This window comes from Erinaceus europaeus, chromosome 8 (genome assembly GCF_950295315.1).
Source record: "Erinaceus europaeus chromosome 8, mEriEur2.1, whole genome shotgun sequence".
Lineage (NCBI taxonomy): Eukaryota > Metazoa > Chordata > Mammalia > Eulipotyphla > Erinaceidae > Erinaceus > Erinaceus europaeus.
The window spans coordinates 54,316,797-54,333,107 of record NC_080169.1 but is presented as its reverse complement, the minus strand read 5'-3'; the positions used below and the strand labels follow the sequence as shown (position 1 = coordinate 54,333,107).

At 39.1% G+C, this 16,311-nt stretch overlaps 1 protein-coding gene across 1 annotated transcript in view; it reads right to left on the bottom strand.

The window, feature by feature from the left end:
* CDK6 (cyclin dependent kinase 6) overlaps window positions 1-16,311 on the bottom strand; it is a 284,231-nt gene that overhangs the window by 9,612 nt on the left and 258,308 nt on the right. Inside the window, exons 5-6 of the mRNA XM_007522491.3 lie at window positions 9,689-9,739; window positions 2,875-3,010 (exon numbers count right to left, since the gene is read on the bottom strand). Of these exons, the coding sequence (XP_007522553.1) occupies window positions 2,875-3,010; window positions 9,689-9,739 (187 nt within the window). The remainder of the gene's footprint in view (window positions 1-2,874; window positions 3,011-9,688; window positions 9,740-16,311) is intronic.

The window sequence follows — 16,311 nt, the reverse complement described above, 5'->3', positions numbered from 1 at the left end:
CACGTCAACAGGGGCATAATTCCACACCATTCCCACCACCAAAGTTCTAGATCCCCATCCCTCCACTAAAGCCACCACAGCTCTCCTAAGGTTGCAGGCTTGGCTTAACTATCATCTCTACAACTATGTATCTACATTTGTACATAATTGCCTCCTTCCTTTATTCCAGGTCCAGTAATCTCTTCCCCTCCAAGCCATTCGTGACCCCATTACTACATCTAAATGTCCCTTCCCTTTTTGTCCTCTCTCCCAATCCTGATGGTGCTGGTATTTAGAGCCCTCTTATGCTCTTCCTTCTATCACTCTCCACCCCACCCCCCGGGAGCATGGATCGAAATTGGGTTTGGGGTACAGACGGTAGGAGTTCTGGCTTTCTCCACTGGACATGGGTGTTGGCAGGTAGACACATACCCCTAGCCTGTTTCTCTTTCTCCCTACTGGGGTAGAGCTCTGGAGAGGTGAGGGAAGCAACAACCTTCATTTCCAATGGTCGATCACCTAGTAAGAATGCTTTCCTAGATGCTGGGAAAGTAGTGCAGTTGGTAGAACACTGTACTTCTTCATATTCTCTTCCCAGATTCCAAGGAGAAATTAGGTAATGGGAATTAGAAAAGAAATTAGCCAGTCTAATTTCCCAGAATGTAGGAAAGTAGAAAAAAAATTGTGTGAATGTGTTCAAGCTAGAGCCTTATCTGGGAGGAAACCCTGTCCTCATAGCTATACTTAAAGCTTCAAAGTGGGTCAAGAAAAGGAAAAATCCCTTTTCTTTTTAAAAAATATTTATTTATTCTCTTTTGTTGCCCTTGTTGTTTTATTGTTGTAGTTATTATTGTTGTTGTTATTGATATCATCGTTGTTGGATAGGACAGAGAGAAATGAAGAGAGGAGGGGAAGATAGAGAGGGGACAGAAGGATAGTCACCCGCAGACCTGCTTCATCGCTTGTGAAGTGACTCCCCTGCAGGTGGGGAGGCGGGGCTCGAACCAGGATCCTTACGCCAGTCCTTGCGCTTTGTACCACGTGTGGTTAACCCGCTGCACTACTGCCCGACTCCCAGAAAAAATTCTTTTTAAAAAAATGTTTTAAATTTATTTATTTATTCCCTTTTGTTGCCCTATTTGTTTTATTGTTGTAGTCATTGTTGGATAGGACAGAGAGAAATGGAGAGGAGGGGAAGACAGAGAGGGGAAGAGAAAGACAGACACCTGCAGACTTGCTTCACTGCTTGTGAAGCTACTCTCCTGCAGGTGGGGAGCTGGGGGCTCGAACCGGGATCTGTTTGCGAGTCCTTGTGCTTTGTGTCACCTGCGCTTAACCCGTTGCACTACCACCCGACTCCCAACCATAACAATCTTTGCCTCCACAGGAAATTAGATAAAGGTGGTAGTATACCTGGTTGAGCACATACATTACAGTGATCAAGGACCCGGGTTCAACCCCCCAGTCCCCACTTGCAGGGGGAAAGCTTCACGAGTGGTGAAGCAGGGCTGCAGGTGTCTCTGTTTCTATCGTCTATCAATTTCTCTCTGTCTCTATCCAATAAATAAATATAATACAAAAAAGATAAAAAAGGAAATCAGATAACTGCAGAATCATGAAATAAAGAGGTTTATCTCTTTTATTGGTGGGAGACAGAAGTCCAGGTCAACCCCTAATGTTATTATTATTACTATTATTTTTATTGCCACCAGGTTTATCACTGGGGCTTGGTGTTAACACTACAAATCTATGATTCCCAGAAGCCATTTTTTTCCCCTTTCTATTTTTATTTGATAGGACAGAGAGAAATGGAGAGGTGAGAAACTGAGTGAGGAGATAGAGAAACTGAGAGGGGAGATAGAAATATAGATACTTGCAAAAATACTTCACTGCTTGTGAAACTTATCCCCTGAAGGTGGGGGAGTGGGGTTTAAACTTGGGTCCTTGTGCATGATAATGGGTGTGTTCAACTGGGTGTGCTACTAACCTGCTTCTTTTGATGTTTTTGTGGACATAATTGTACTAGAGGAACTGAACTATAATATCTACTCAGTTTTTGGTGGCCTGAGTGGTGGCACACCTGGTATAGCATACACATTACATCATGCAAGGATCTGGGTACAAGCCCCTGGTCTTTGTCTGCAGGGGGTAGATCTTCACAAGCAGTGAAGCAATGTTGGTCTCTTCCCTTGGTCTCTGTCTCTATCTATAGAAATGTATAAAAAACTAAAATGAAACTGCTTTTGATAATATATACCATTTTGACTAAAATGGAAATTTATTTTAATATTTATTTATTTATTTATTTTCCCTTTTGTTTGCCCTTGTTTTTTATTGTTGTGTTGTTGTAGTTGTTGTTAATGATGCTGTCATTGTTAGATAGGACAGAGAGAAATGGAAAGAGAAAGGGAAGATAGAGAAGGGGAGAGACAGATAAGATACCTGCAGATCTGCTTCACCACCTGTGAAGCGACTCCCTACAGGTGGGGATCTAGGGGCTTGAACCGGAATCCTTCCGCCAGTCCTTGTGCTTAACCCGCAAAATGGAAATTTCTAAGAACTTACTCACGACACGCAGGACTTACTAGATATACTTCTAAACAAGTGTATGTGTGGACATGTGGAGTTGCCTCTAAGATTTTATTCATATGAATATTAAAAGCCAGAAGATTGAGAGTATATGAATCAGATTCTTTCTGTAGAAACTAAAGTTATTCTAGAATCAGAAGCTACCAGCTATTGGTGTAGAGATAAAAGCTCAAACGTGATTGTGGCTTCTGCCCTGCCATACATGTGGTGGTGAACTGATGTTTGTGCCCCACTCCCAGTGTGAAATGAGACAAGTCTTGCATCAACGTAGTGAATACATACCAACTCTGTGTCTCATGAACTTACCAGAAGTAGGTCTTTGCCTAGTTCATCAATATCTGCTACAAACTTCTCAATAGGTTGAGGAGACTTGGAATGAAAAGCCTGTCTGGGAAGAGCAACATCTCTAGGCCAGTCCTCTTCTCCTGGGAGTCCAATTACACTATGAAAGAATCACACATAAACGTAAGCACTAGCTGCTATGTGGACGCTGCTTTTCCATAAAATTCTAGGTAACACTGAAGTTAAGGAGCAGGCACTGTGTCCATTGAGTCCTGGGACAACTTATTTGTATGCTTGGCAGGACTAGCATGTCTCTTTGTCCTCTTATGATATAGTGATTATGGGTGGGGGGGTAATATCAGAAAAATTGTAAACTCAGAGGGTAGAGATTACTTTGACAGCTGATACATACCGACAAAGCAGAACCTAGATAATCAAAGATTTCTTTTTTCTTTTTATTTATTTTCCCTTTTGTTGCCCTTGTTGTTTTATTGTTGTTGTAGTTATTATTGTTGTTGTTGATGTCGTCATTGTTGGATAGGACAGAGAGAAATGGAGAGAGGAGGGGAAGACAGAGAGGGGGAAAGACAGACACCTGCAGACCTGCTTCACTGCTTGTGAAGTGACTCCCCTGCAAGTTCTTTTTTTTTTCTTAATATTTATTTAGCTAAGGTTATTTTTTAAATATATTTTTTTTATTTATTAATGAGAGGGATAGAAGGAGAGAGAGGAAGAACCCGACATTCTGGTACATGTGCTGCTGGGGATTGAACTCATAGCTTGAAAGTCCAACACTTTATCCACTGCACCACCTCCCGGACCACTCCCCTGCAGGTTCTAACCAGGGCTAGAACCAGGATCCTTATGCCTGTCCTTGTGCTTTGCACCACTTGCGCTTAACCGGCTGCACTACTGCCCGAACAACCCCCAGGAGATTTCTTTATGTTGACAGTCTTGTGTACTCCCTTCAAATATTCTCTTATTGAGGTTGTGGGGACAAAGGAACCCTCCTGCACTGCTGGTGGGAATGTAAATTGGTCCAACCTCTGTGGAGAACAGTCTGGAGAACTCTCAGAAGGCTAGAAATGGACCTACCCTATGATCCTGCAATTCCTCTTTTGGGGGTATATCCTAAGGACCCCAACACACCCATCCAAAAAAGATTTGTGTATACCTTTAGTTCTTAGCAGCACAATTTGTAATAGCCAAAACCCGGAAGCAACCTAGGTGTCCAACAGCAGATGAGTGGCTGAGCAAGTTGTGGTATATATACACAATGTAATACTACTCAGCTATTAAAAATGGTGACCTCACCGTTTTCAGCCCATCTTGGATGGAGCTTGAAAAAAATCATGTTAAGTGAAATAAGCAGAAAGAGAAGGATGAATATGGGATGATCTCACTCTCAGGCAGAAGTTGAAAAACAAGATCAGAAGAGAAAACACAAGTAGAACCTGCACTGAAATTGGTGTATTGCACCAAAGTAAAAGACTCTGGGGTGGGTGCGGGGGAGAGTACAGGTCCAAAAAAGATGACAGAGGACCTAGTGGGGGTTGTATTGTTACGTGGAAAACTGAGAAATGTTATGCATGTACAAACTATTGTATTTACTGTCAAATGTAAAACATTAATCCCCAATAAAGAAATTAAAAAAATTCTTATTGAAGTTTCTGTAACACAACTTATTTATGCATTCTTGGCTTCAATTTTCATTAAATGAATACATATTTAGTAATTATAAACATTAGAATCAGAAGGGAGAAAGGCTATGTGTTATGTTCTGTGTTATGAGAACATGATTTGGTAATATTGAATTTATTAATGTACTAATATATGTTTAATTTTTAAAAAATATTCCCTTCAGTTGCTCTTGCTGTTTTATTGTTGTAGCTATTATTGTTGTCGTCGTTAGACAGGACAGAGAGAAATGAAGAGAGGAGGGTAAGACAGAGATGGGGAGAGAAAGAGAGACACCTGCAGACTTGCTTCACCGCTTGTGAAGTGATTCCCCTGCAGGTGGGGCGCTTTGTGCCATGTATGCTTAACCCGCTGCGCTACTGCCCGACTCCCATAAGTTTGATTTATAAGTCCTATTGTGATGTGACTTAAGGTTAAGGTTCTTCAGAAATAGTAAGAGGCTAGTGGCCTTACACAACTTATACATTATGCAGACATTGCTTGAAGTTTACCTGTATCACCTACCAGTTGAGTGATTTAATAAGGGAAAATTGGGGGAATAAGCTCTGAATGAACTCTGAATTAGAAAACTACAGTTTAGTAGACAGGGCATATGGCTAGCCCAATATTAGTCAAATTTTAACTACAATTAAAAAAGGTACTGTCCTGCCTTAGGTCTTCACCTATTTCTTGGCCTGCACTCACTGAGACAATATGTAGAGGAGGTGTTCTTCTGAATGAATTTTTAGATTTCAGGAAGATGTGGGGGTCAATGTCATAAGATCTTTGCAGGGTATTTTCCTCCCTTCCTTCAGTAGAGGTCAGGTCACACACCTCATGGGAGCAGAACAGATACATGTCAAAAATATACTTGTTACTGGGTGTCTGGAACAGACAATAATTCAGTCTATCAAGCATATTGGGAGAGCCACATTACCAAAGCAATAAAATAAAACTCCTGGACATGTTTACTGGAACAAATGACTAGAAATGGTGACTTGGGGAATATATGAATTTATTTAATAGCAAGACCTAGAATAAACGTAAAAGTAACTAGAAGAAAGAATTTCTATTAACTATACAAGGAAAGAACTGTGTATGTGGTTGGACACAATGGGACAATCAAAAGGAGAAAATAAGATGACATCTTAAAGAACTCCATTTTTTTTTCACTTTTAGATTTTCAGCTGTTTATTTTGTTTTTAATTTTATTTTTTACCAGGGTATTGCTCAGTTCTGGCTTATGGTGGTATAGGGGATAGGGGAGAGTGAATCTGGAACTTCGGAACCTCTTAAGAGAGACTCTGCATAACTTTTTTTTTTGCTTCCCCCCATTTTTTTTTTGTTGCTCTTATTGTCTTTGCCTAACTCTTATGCTATCCTCTCCACCCTCAGCCATTTCTTTTTTCTATCAACAGTTTTGTATATTAGAATTAGTTACCCAGAAACCAATTATAATAACTCTTAGGAATCATTTAAAATACTCAAATCTTTGAAAATATCTTTATTGAGTTAAATCTTTCAATATGGATATCTGACTATTAAAGGCCCTCAGAGAAGTAATACAGCATATCACCACCATCACTATCATGATATGTACACGTGTGTATGCATACACAGTTATTTATATGAAGTTATATGTACATATGTATAACTTTAAAAAGTACTTTTAAGTCAATTACCTTATAGGGGCCAGGTGGTAGTGCACCTGGTTAAGCGCACAGTTACAATCAATCACCTTATCTGATTCCCATTGCAACCCCTAAGATATGCAAGTCAGGGGGGCTGGGCAGTAGCACAATGGGTTAAGCGCACATGGCACAAAGTGCAAGGACTGGCGGAATAATTCCGGTTCAAGCCCCCAGCTCCCCATCTGCAGGGGAGTCGCTTCATAGGTGGTGAAGCAGGTCTGCAAGTGTCTATCTTTCTCTCCTCCTCTCTGTCTTCCCCACCTCTCTCCATTTCTCTCTGTCCTGTCCAACAACGAATATCAACAACAACAACAATAACCACAACAAGGGCAACAAAAGGGAGAAAAATGGCCTCTAGGAGCAGTGGATTCATAGTGCAGGCACTGAGCCCCACCAATAACCCTGGAGGCAAAATAAATAAATATAAATTAAAAAAAGATATGCAAGTCATATTATATATTAAGGCTATTATCTTCATTTTATAGACAAAGAAATTGAAGATAAGAGTGAAATGAGCTGCCAAAGTCACATGTGACTTAAGTCACAAATCTCAAAGTAAACTAGGATAATTATCCTAATTGCAAATGCAAGATTTTGTTTCCATTTAACTATGGTTCTGCTCCCCAGAATGCCAGGGGCTGATGGGAGGGCATTCTATCTCTCAAAGCACTTGCTCTTTGGAAACATAAATTTTCCCAAATAGAGAAATATTTATCCTCTTCAGACAATATGAATATGGCATTCCTTTAACTTTTTTCTCTAGCTTTTCAATTCGAAATTGATTATGCTCATTTATGGTCCATATATGAGTGTGGTGAAATTCTGATAGGTCCATTAAAAAAATACTTGCATGAAATTTCAGTATTTGGACAGTTAAACCATGTTAAAAAAAAAAAGCTGACATTTGTACTGGAAAGATTGACCTCATAAAACCTATAAATGGCAGTGATGGAGACAGAAATCATTTTTCAAGTACTTTACAAGTGACACTAGGGTGCAGTATTGCTCCTTTTCGCTAAGCCAAAGCCATGAATGCATTTAGAGTAAACAGAACATAATTCTGATGGCACAGTGCCAGAAACCAAGTAAAATCTTGATGCACAAAGCACACATAACTTTATGGCTTCTTTTTCTTCTGGCAAGCTAGGATTTCAGGCTTTTTTCCAGAAATGAAACCAATTTTTTCCCTTGGAAATAAGTCAAACATGCTCATCAAACATTCCTTCTGTTCCATCTCACTTGCTTCTTATACTATGGGACACCAACAATACTAAAATGGTTGCAGTTATCAGTGAGGGGGGAGGTGGACATAAACCCCAAATGGTGTCAATAGGGGAAGCAGGTAAAGGACACCAGTGTTTGACAGACTGGACTTAGTAAATACTGCCTTTCCTTTAATCACACTGACTTTCATAGTTCCTTCTTCAAGATCGTATACACACATGCTCAAAGACTTTGATATCCAGAAGCAAGGAGTAATATGAAAGTTTTGCCTGGAATTTGTTCATCTGACAGAGTGATCACTAACAGGTAGGGACAACAGTCATGGACCTGGGAAGCCCCTGGACAATAAAAATAACGGAAGTAATGGGGAAAAGAATAATGGTTACACAAAAAGTTTTTCATGCCTGAGGTTTCACTCAGATTCACTCCTCCTCTCCATAAGCCAGAGTAGAGCAGTGCTGGCTCTGGTGTATTGCACCAAGATAAAGGACTTTGGGGTGGTGGTAGTGGGTTTTCAGGTCCTGGTGCATGAAGATGAAGGAAGACCTCGGCAGGAATTAAGAGTGTTTTGCAGAAAACAGAGAAATTTTACACATGCATCAACAACTGTTTATACAATAAACCATTAATCCCCCTAATGAAAAAAAACTAAAGTAAAATAAAATGAATGAAAGTTTAAAATCATCATATTATGACTCAGTAGCGGCACTGGCAGTAACAGAAGTCTATTTGGAGCTGTTTTCAGTCACCAAAGAGAAAAAAGAAAAACCCAGTCTTATTTCAGTTGTTTGAAACAGTAATGCTTGACTAGATAGTATAAACATATAATTCTTCTTCTTTTTTTTTTAGTGGCACTTTTTCCTAGGCTTCCCCTCTCCTTTTTTTTTTTTTTTTTTTTCTCGTTTTCTTTTTTTAATCCAAATCAGAGTACTTTTCAGTTCTGGTAGTGTATGGTGCTGTAGGAGATTGAACCTGGGACCTCCGGTGCCTCAGGCATGAAGGTCTATTGTATTACCAATGGCACTTTCTCCCTGGTCCTTCTCTACTTTTTACAGACCGAAAATATCATAAAGATCACTGGGATTCCTATAAAATGTCACAGACTAATGATCAGGGATATTTTTGGTCCTAGAACTCCCACTTTTTTCCTACTCCACCTCAATTTGGATGGAGTTTGGAAAATGCACAAGTCTCAAAAGGGATGCCGTATAGTAAGTATGCTTTGTGAGAAGAAAAGCCCCTTCTTCACATTCTAGAGACATTAAAGCATGCATATCCTCACATGCACAAGCACGTAGACACAAACGGAATTCTAAATCACGGAGCTGTATAATAGGCAGCTAGAACCAAGGAATTTGAACACAATAAAGGATCTTACAGAGACTTTAAGTCTAAAGTTTCATTTCTCAGGTGATGAACTTAAGGAACAAAAAGCTCAAACGATTAGCAATGAGTTGTAACAATAGTTACTATTTTTCTTTTTTAAAATTTTATTTATTTTAGATTTCTTTATTGGGAAATTAATGTTTTACATAATAGCTACTGTTTTTCACAAGTAAAATGAAACAGTGCAAAACCAATCTGGATGACTAAGGATGTTCAATGGGATTAGGAGACCCAGTGGCCAAGGAATGGTTACTAGGCCACCAATCATCCACTTGCGGTGGTAGATGGAACTGAAATGCCTCTAAAGTTATTATATGTCTTCACTTCAGTAAAGAGCTGGAGCTTGGTCAAACAAAGAAGAGCAGCAAAGAGGAGTCAGGTGGTAGCGCAGCGGGTTAAGCGCATGTGCGTAAGGATCCCAATTCGAGCCCCCAGCTCCCCACCTGCAGGGGAGTCACTTCATAGGCAGTGAAGCAGGTCTGTAGGTGTCTATCTTTCTCTCCCCTCCTCCATTTCTCTCTGTCCTATGTAACAACAACATCAGTAACAATAACAATAACTACAACAACAATAAAAAACAAGGGCAACAAAAGGGAAAATAAATAATTAAAAAAAAAAAAAAAGAGCAGCAAAGAAGATCCACACCAGCAACACACAGAAGAACAGCCACTAGGTCACAGACATCATGATGGACTGCAAAAAGCAACACCATGTCCCTCCTCACTCACCACACAAATAGTAACACTGTCTCAGCAGCAGCTTGGGGTAGAAAAGGTAAGAGATAAACACATGATATGAAAGGCAAGAAAAGCCACTACTGGTGCTTTAATGCTCCTGACACAATGTTAATCATTACTTACTCCAAGATTTTTCCTAGTTGATCCACATCTGAACTTCCACGAAAAAGAGGCCTGAAAGAGTAAAGATACATATTAATTTCCCCAGGTTATATTTCAATCATATTTGCCACTCTTATTTTAAAAGAAGGAAAATGCTATTTGTGGTTGGGAGTAAATAGCTGAGATAAGTGTTTCCTTTGGAAAAAAATCAAGGTTTGTTGAATGTAGGCTGTTCTTAGGCAAAGGTGTAAGACTACCTAGTACTGAAGGTCTAGTCTGGAGTACAGCAGCAGTGGCCCATGTCCTTGCTATTTTGATTTTCAGCTCTCTTTTTGTTTTTAACTCTGGCCAACATTGTAATATCTCTGCTAGTTCCACTATGCATTTAAGCAAATGTTTGCTGTATTCTACCTTAAATATGCTAGATGTTTGAGCAGATGAATATAAAGTCATTTAGTCCTTTTCCTCTCTAGGTAGCTTATGATCCTTTTTCTTCAGAGAATTTTCTTGATACTTACGTTTTTTGGGACGATTACATTCTATTGCATAAATCCTTGCTCTCTTATGACCTTGTCTCTCTTTTCTATTTTTATTTTCCACATAAACTACAGAGGAGACTACTGGACGGATGTTGCCATGCTACTGTTTGAAAGCAGTGTATTTGACAAGGTAAACAATATGGGGGGTGGGAGGATATCTGAAATGTTAATATTTGGGCTTTTATGGAAGAAGCTTTTAGGTTATTTCCAAGTATTTAAAAAAATATCTTCTCTTCCCACTATATTTGACGCTTAATCTTGATAGGACAAACTATGAAAGAAGTGCAAATAAATATTTTTCAAATTACATGACATGAATACAAAATACAATGCCAACATTACATTTATTTCAAACCACAGTAAAATCAGTGTTCTTGTATCATCTTATGCACTGTCACATCAAAAACAATTATTGCTCTTGGGGGCTTTCTAGCAAGGATTTTCCCCATGGTTTCTTGAATTATGAAAGACTATGTCTTAAAATTCTCCCATCTCGGCCCACTCCACTTAAACATATGCTGATTTTCCGGGATATCTGTTGACCAAGGAAACAACACAGACTTATGTTCTGAGTGCAAGCCTTTATGCAGCCATTTTTCTTTATATGATGACCCTAGCAAGCCACTTAGTACCTCTGAACATTATTTACTTCACCTGTAAAATGGACATGACTACCTCAAAGGATCAATTTAATGAGGTTATGAAAATTTATCATCTACTAAAAGGCCCACGTATAACAGAACTACAGTAAGTATCAAGTGAAGACATACATAGGTTCTCACGTTCACATTTATATATGGTATCTATCTCTTGTTTCTGGCCACAATTATAAACACATGATAATTTTTTTTTCTTTTCTTTTGCTGCCGGGGTTTTGGCTGGGGCTCTGTGCCTGAATGACTTCAGAATCTCAGGCATAACAGTCTTTTGTAGAACCATTATGCTATTTCCCTAGCATAATACTCCCCTGCATGATTTTACTGTTCCTGGTAACTATTTTTTAAAAATTTTCTTTTCTCTTTTTTTCAGATAAAGGGAAAGACAGAGAGGGAGAGAAAGAGAAGGGGGAGAGACACCAAAGTATTGCTTTACTGCCCGTGAAACTTCCCCTTTGAATGGTGCTTCCATGTCAGCACAAGGGTTCTAATCCAGGTCCTTGGTCACAGCAAGTGTGCACTCTACTGGGTGAGCAATCTCCTGACCATGTAAAGTATTTCTTATAGTAAAAAGAAGGAAGGAAACATCTACTTGGTGAGTACCAAATTGAAATTGAAGGCTAACAGTTCTTTATCTGGGGTCTTCATATCTTCTCTTTACCTGTTAATACTCCTAACTTTATCATCAAGAAAAGAATGGGATTTTTTTTTGTTTTTTAAAAGATTTTATTTATTTATGAATGAGAAATGTAAGAGGAGAAAGAGAGAAAGAACCAGACATCACTCTGGCACATGTGCTGCTGAGGACTGAATTCGGGACCTTATGCTTGAGAGTACAAAGCTTTACCCATTGTGCCACCTCCCAAACTACAAGAAAGGATTTTCTAAAGGATAAATTCCCAGTAAGCATTAGTTAACTCTGAATTGGGAATATAATTTCCTTTTCTGTGTAAAGTTTTAGCAAAAGACAAACAGCAATCAAGTATTAAGAGTCTTATATCAGTGAGGTGAATTTTTCTTGGGTCATATTACAAAAGGGACCATATTTCAGATTACATGCCTTTTTAAACAAACAACTGCAAGAACATATAAATGCCATTCTTATTCTCGGTGAACAATGGAAAACAACATTTAGATGTAAGGTATCTTTTCTAGCAGAGTAGTGTATATTGATATGTCTGTTACAGAAAGGAAATGATTCATGTATAATGGAAGATGAAAGATTTTGCTTAGTTACAATACTTTCATTATTTTGAAAGAAGGAAGTCATGTACCACGCTATAGAACACCTTTGTAACCTGGATTTGACCCGTAGCTATGCTTTAGGGGCTTTTTTTTTTTTTAATAGTGGAAGAACTTTCCATGTTCATAAAATGAACACTCAATCCCATGTACCATTCTAGAACTTTTATCTTTTAAGTTAAAGAGCTAACTTATCACTTGACAATTATCACCTATTCAAATAACCAGATCAGGCAGGAAACCTATATAATTAACTGATATCCTAAAAGAATACCTTTCCCCAAATATACATCTTAATATGAATTATGTATTATATGTAGATAAGATACATTTAATTTATACATCTATATTTTAATATATTAATACTAATATAAATGAGAATAATTATATAAATGTGTGTAAATATGCCACATACTACCATAACAATCCTTTCCCCCACAGGAAATGAGATGATAAACAAAATCATGAAATAGAGGTATATTTCACTTATTGGTAAGAGACAGAAGTCCAGGCCAATCATTTAATTTTTACTAGAATGTTGGGAGGTGGCCTGATTAACTTCAAGTAAGAAATAAAGTAGGGAATCAGGATGTGGTAGCACAGCGGGTTAAGCGCACGTGGCACAAAGCGCAAGGGCCGGCATTAAGGATCCCACTTTGAGCCCCGGCTCCCCACCTGCAGGGGAGTCGTTTCACAAGCAGTGAAGCAGGTCTGCAGGTGTCTTTCTTTCCCCCTCTCTGTCTTCCCTTCCTCTCTCCATTCTCTCTCTCCTATCTAACAACAACAATAACAACAACAATAACTATAACAACAATAAAAAAAACAAGGGCAACAAAAAAAAGGGGAAAATAAATAAATAAATAAATAACTATTAAAAAAAAAAGTAAATGACCCAAGGAGCACAGATCAGTAAGTGGCTAAGGTAGCTTGTCTGATTCCAAATAGCAACAAATAGAAAATGCTTTAGAAGGACTGACAATACACAGAGAGGCTGGGGAATGTGGCTCATTGATAGATCACATAATTATCATTTACCATCCTGTGTGCCAGAATCTAGGTGGAGTGAGTTGACAAAAACCTAAATTAGGTGAACACAGAAATGGGCAGGGACATTTATGGGAAGATGATGAGAATTTGGTAAAAGACTGAACATGACATGGAAAGCTTAGGCATGGCTTCATGTTTGTATTACTAGTAAAGCCATGGTGAATAGAAAGGCAGGGAAGAGTGTAGGGGAGGTGACTAAAGATAATTCATTTTAAGCATGTCTCTTTTTAATTTATTTTTTCTTACTATTGACTGACAAAATTATGGGAAAATAGGGGTATAATTTCACCCCGTTCCCCCCACCAGAATTCTGTGTCCCCATTCACCATTCCTTCTCTTCCTTTCTAAGTCACACCTACATCTATTTAAGTATGACTATGTACGTTTAAATATGTCTATGCATGTTTAAAAACTAGTATATGAGGGAGCCGGGTGGTATAGCACACTGGGTTAAGTGCATAAAGTGTGAAGGGCAAGGACCAGTGTAAGAATTCTGGTTTGAGCAACCGGCTCCTCACCTGTGGTGGGCAGGCTTCACAAGCGGTGAAGCGGTGAAGGAGGTCTTTGGGTGTCTTTTTTTCCTCCCTTTTTATCTTCCCTTCCCCTCTCAATTTCTCCCTGTCCTATCCAATAATAACAACAGGAGCAGCAATAATAACAACAGCACCTGCAACAACAATGAAAAAAAAAAAAGATGGCTTCCAGGAGCAGTGGATTTGTAGTGCTGGCATGAGCCCCAGCGATAACCCTGGAGGGAAAAACAAACAAAAAACTAGTATATGAAACATTGCTGTGGACTAGAGGTGGTACAACGGATAAAACATTGGCAGCATAAGGTCTCAAGCTCATATGCTAGAGTAATGCTCTAGATCTCTATTTGTGGTGCTGATAAATAGTTAAATTATTACTTTAAAATATGAGGGGGTTGTGCAATAGCTCAGCAGATTAAGCAAGCACACATGGCGCGAAGCTCAAGGACCAGCGTAAGGATCCCGGTTCGAGCCCTCAGCTCCCCAACCACAGGTGGGGTCACTTCACAAGCGGTGAAGCAGGTCTGCAGGTGTCTATCTTTTTCTCCCCCCCTTTCTGCTTCTCTTCCTCTCTCCATTTCTCTCTGTCCTAACAACAATGGCATCAGTAACAACAACAATAATAACTACAACAACTAGTATAGACACAGGCCCTTTGGAATATAACTAAAATATACCTACTAGCTCTCTACAGAATGGAGACCCCATACCCTGCCCCCAACTCTCATCTGCACTACTCTAGCCTTTAGATTATTTAAAAAAAAAAAAAAGAATGGGGAAAAAGGAAGAACGACTACTAGTGGGTATAGGGTTTCTTTCTTTCCTTCTTAATTTTTAATCCTTATTTATTTATTGGATAAAACTGCCAGAAATTGAGAGGGAACAGGGAGATAGATATCTATGGCACTGCTTCAGTACTCGAAAAGGCTTTCCTCCTGCAGATAGGGTCTGGGGGCCCGAACCCGGGTCCTTGTGCACTGTAACATGTGTGCTCAACCAGATGTGTCACCACTTGGCTCCTAGGATTTCTTTCTCTGGTGACAGAATGTTCTAAAACCAACCATATGGGTGGCTATACGATGCTTGTGAATATATTAAACTATAACCCATCAAATGGTACAATTTATTATTTGTGAAAGGTATGGTATATAAACTCAATAAAGCTGTTTCTGAAAAAGTAAAGAAACTATTTCCAGTGAAATGTCATATATTCACTAGGAAAAAAATGCTAAGAAAACGGCTTTAGGCCTAAATACATGAAAGGCTTATCAAGTTCATGGTGTTACAGTATAGTGACAAACATTTATTTTACTATGTACTCAACCAAGCACCTTTTTGAAGACATGCGTCCTCAAAGTTCTGAGTAACTTATCAATATGATCTGAACTTCCCCCAATACCCGATTTATTAAATTAGAGTGAAACTATAAAACAAAAATGCCTATGTGTAAAATAGGTATTATTATTATTTTTTTGCCTCCAGCGTTATCACTAGGACTTAGTGCCTGCACTATAAATCCACTGCTCCTGGAGACCATTCTCCCCATTTTGTTGCCTTTGTTATTATTATTGCCATTGTTGTTGTTGGATAGGACAGAGAGAAATTGAGAAAGGAGGGGAAGACAGAGAGGGGAGAGAAAGTTAGACACCTGCAGACCTGCTTCACCACTTGTGAGGTGCTCTCCAGCAGGTGGGGAGCTGGGGCCTCCTGCGCTTAGCGCCATGTGCTTAACCTGCTGTGCTACCACCCGGCCCCCAAAAAGGCATTCTTAGTAAACTTCTATCTTATGCTTTCCTCTAGATGATGAGATCATGGGCTTTTATTCCTTGTTTTTGAAACTACTTGTAACATATGGTAAAGATTTTTACTTTATGAGAAGACAGAGAGGCAGACCAGAGTATTTACTGATCACTCTGGTGTATGTGGGGCAGGCAGACTGCATGCTTGCAAGTCCTACGTTCTACAGCTGACCACTCTCCCCAGAATTATCTTCTGAGTTTTATGAACATTTATCACTTAAAAATTATTTATTTATTAGTGTATGTATGTGTGGAAAGGGGAGACGAGGAAAGGAAAGGAGAGGAGAGGAAGGGAAAGGAGGGTAGAGGAGCACTTTGTAAGGGACTGGATGCTTACAAGTCCAGTGCTTTACCCATTGCTCCACAACACCACCCCCTGGCCACATTTTTAAAATCAGAAAAGCACCCCCCTACATCTTCAATACTGCTACTTAGCTGGTATTACATGCATGTAACTAGTTCACCTACTTCATTCCTACTTTCATTCGAACCCTCTCCTTTTACCTATGTCTACTTGCTGACCTCTACAAATGGAAGTTTTCTCAAGAGAGGGACAACCTGTATATACTTCAGGGTTCATGATGTTTCATCTACAATTGTATAAAAATAAACACTGTTAACTCTTTCTCCCACCAAGATTTTCTCTCTTCTTTCTAATTAGCTTAAATCCTTATCATCTCAAAATTTGTATCCATGTTTCATATCTGAGTAATCTAAGTGAATACATGTATTTGCCCGGATAAGAATATATAACTAGGTATACATACAGAGCCCATTTTTTCTTTGCTACCAGGCTATCACTGGGGTTCAGGGCCTGCCTGACTCTACTAC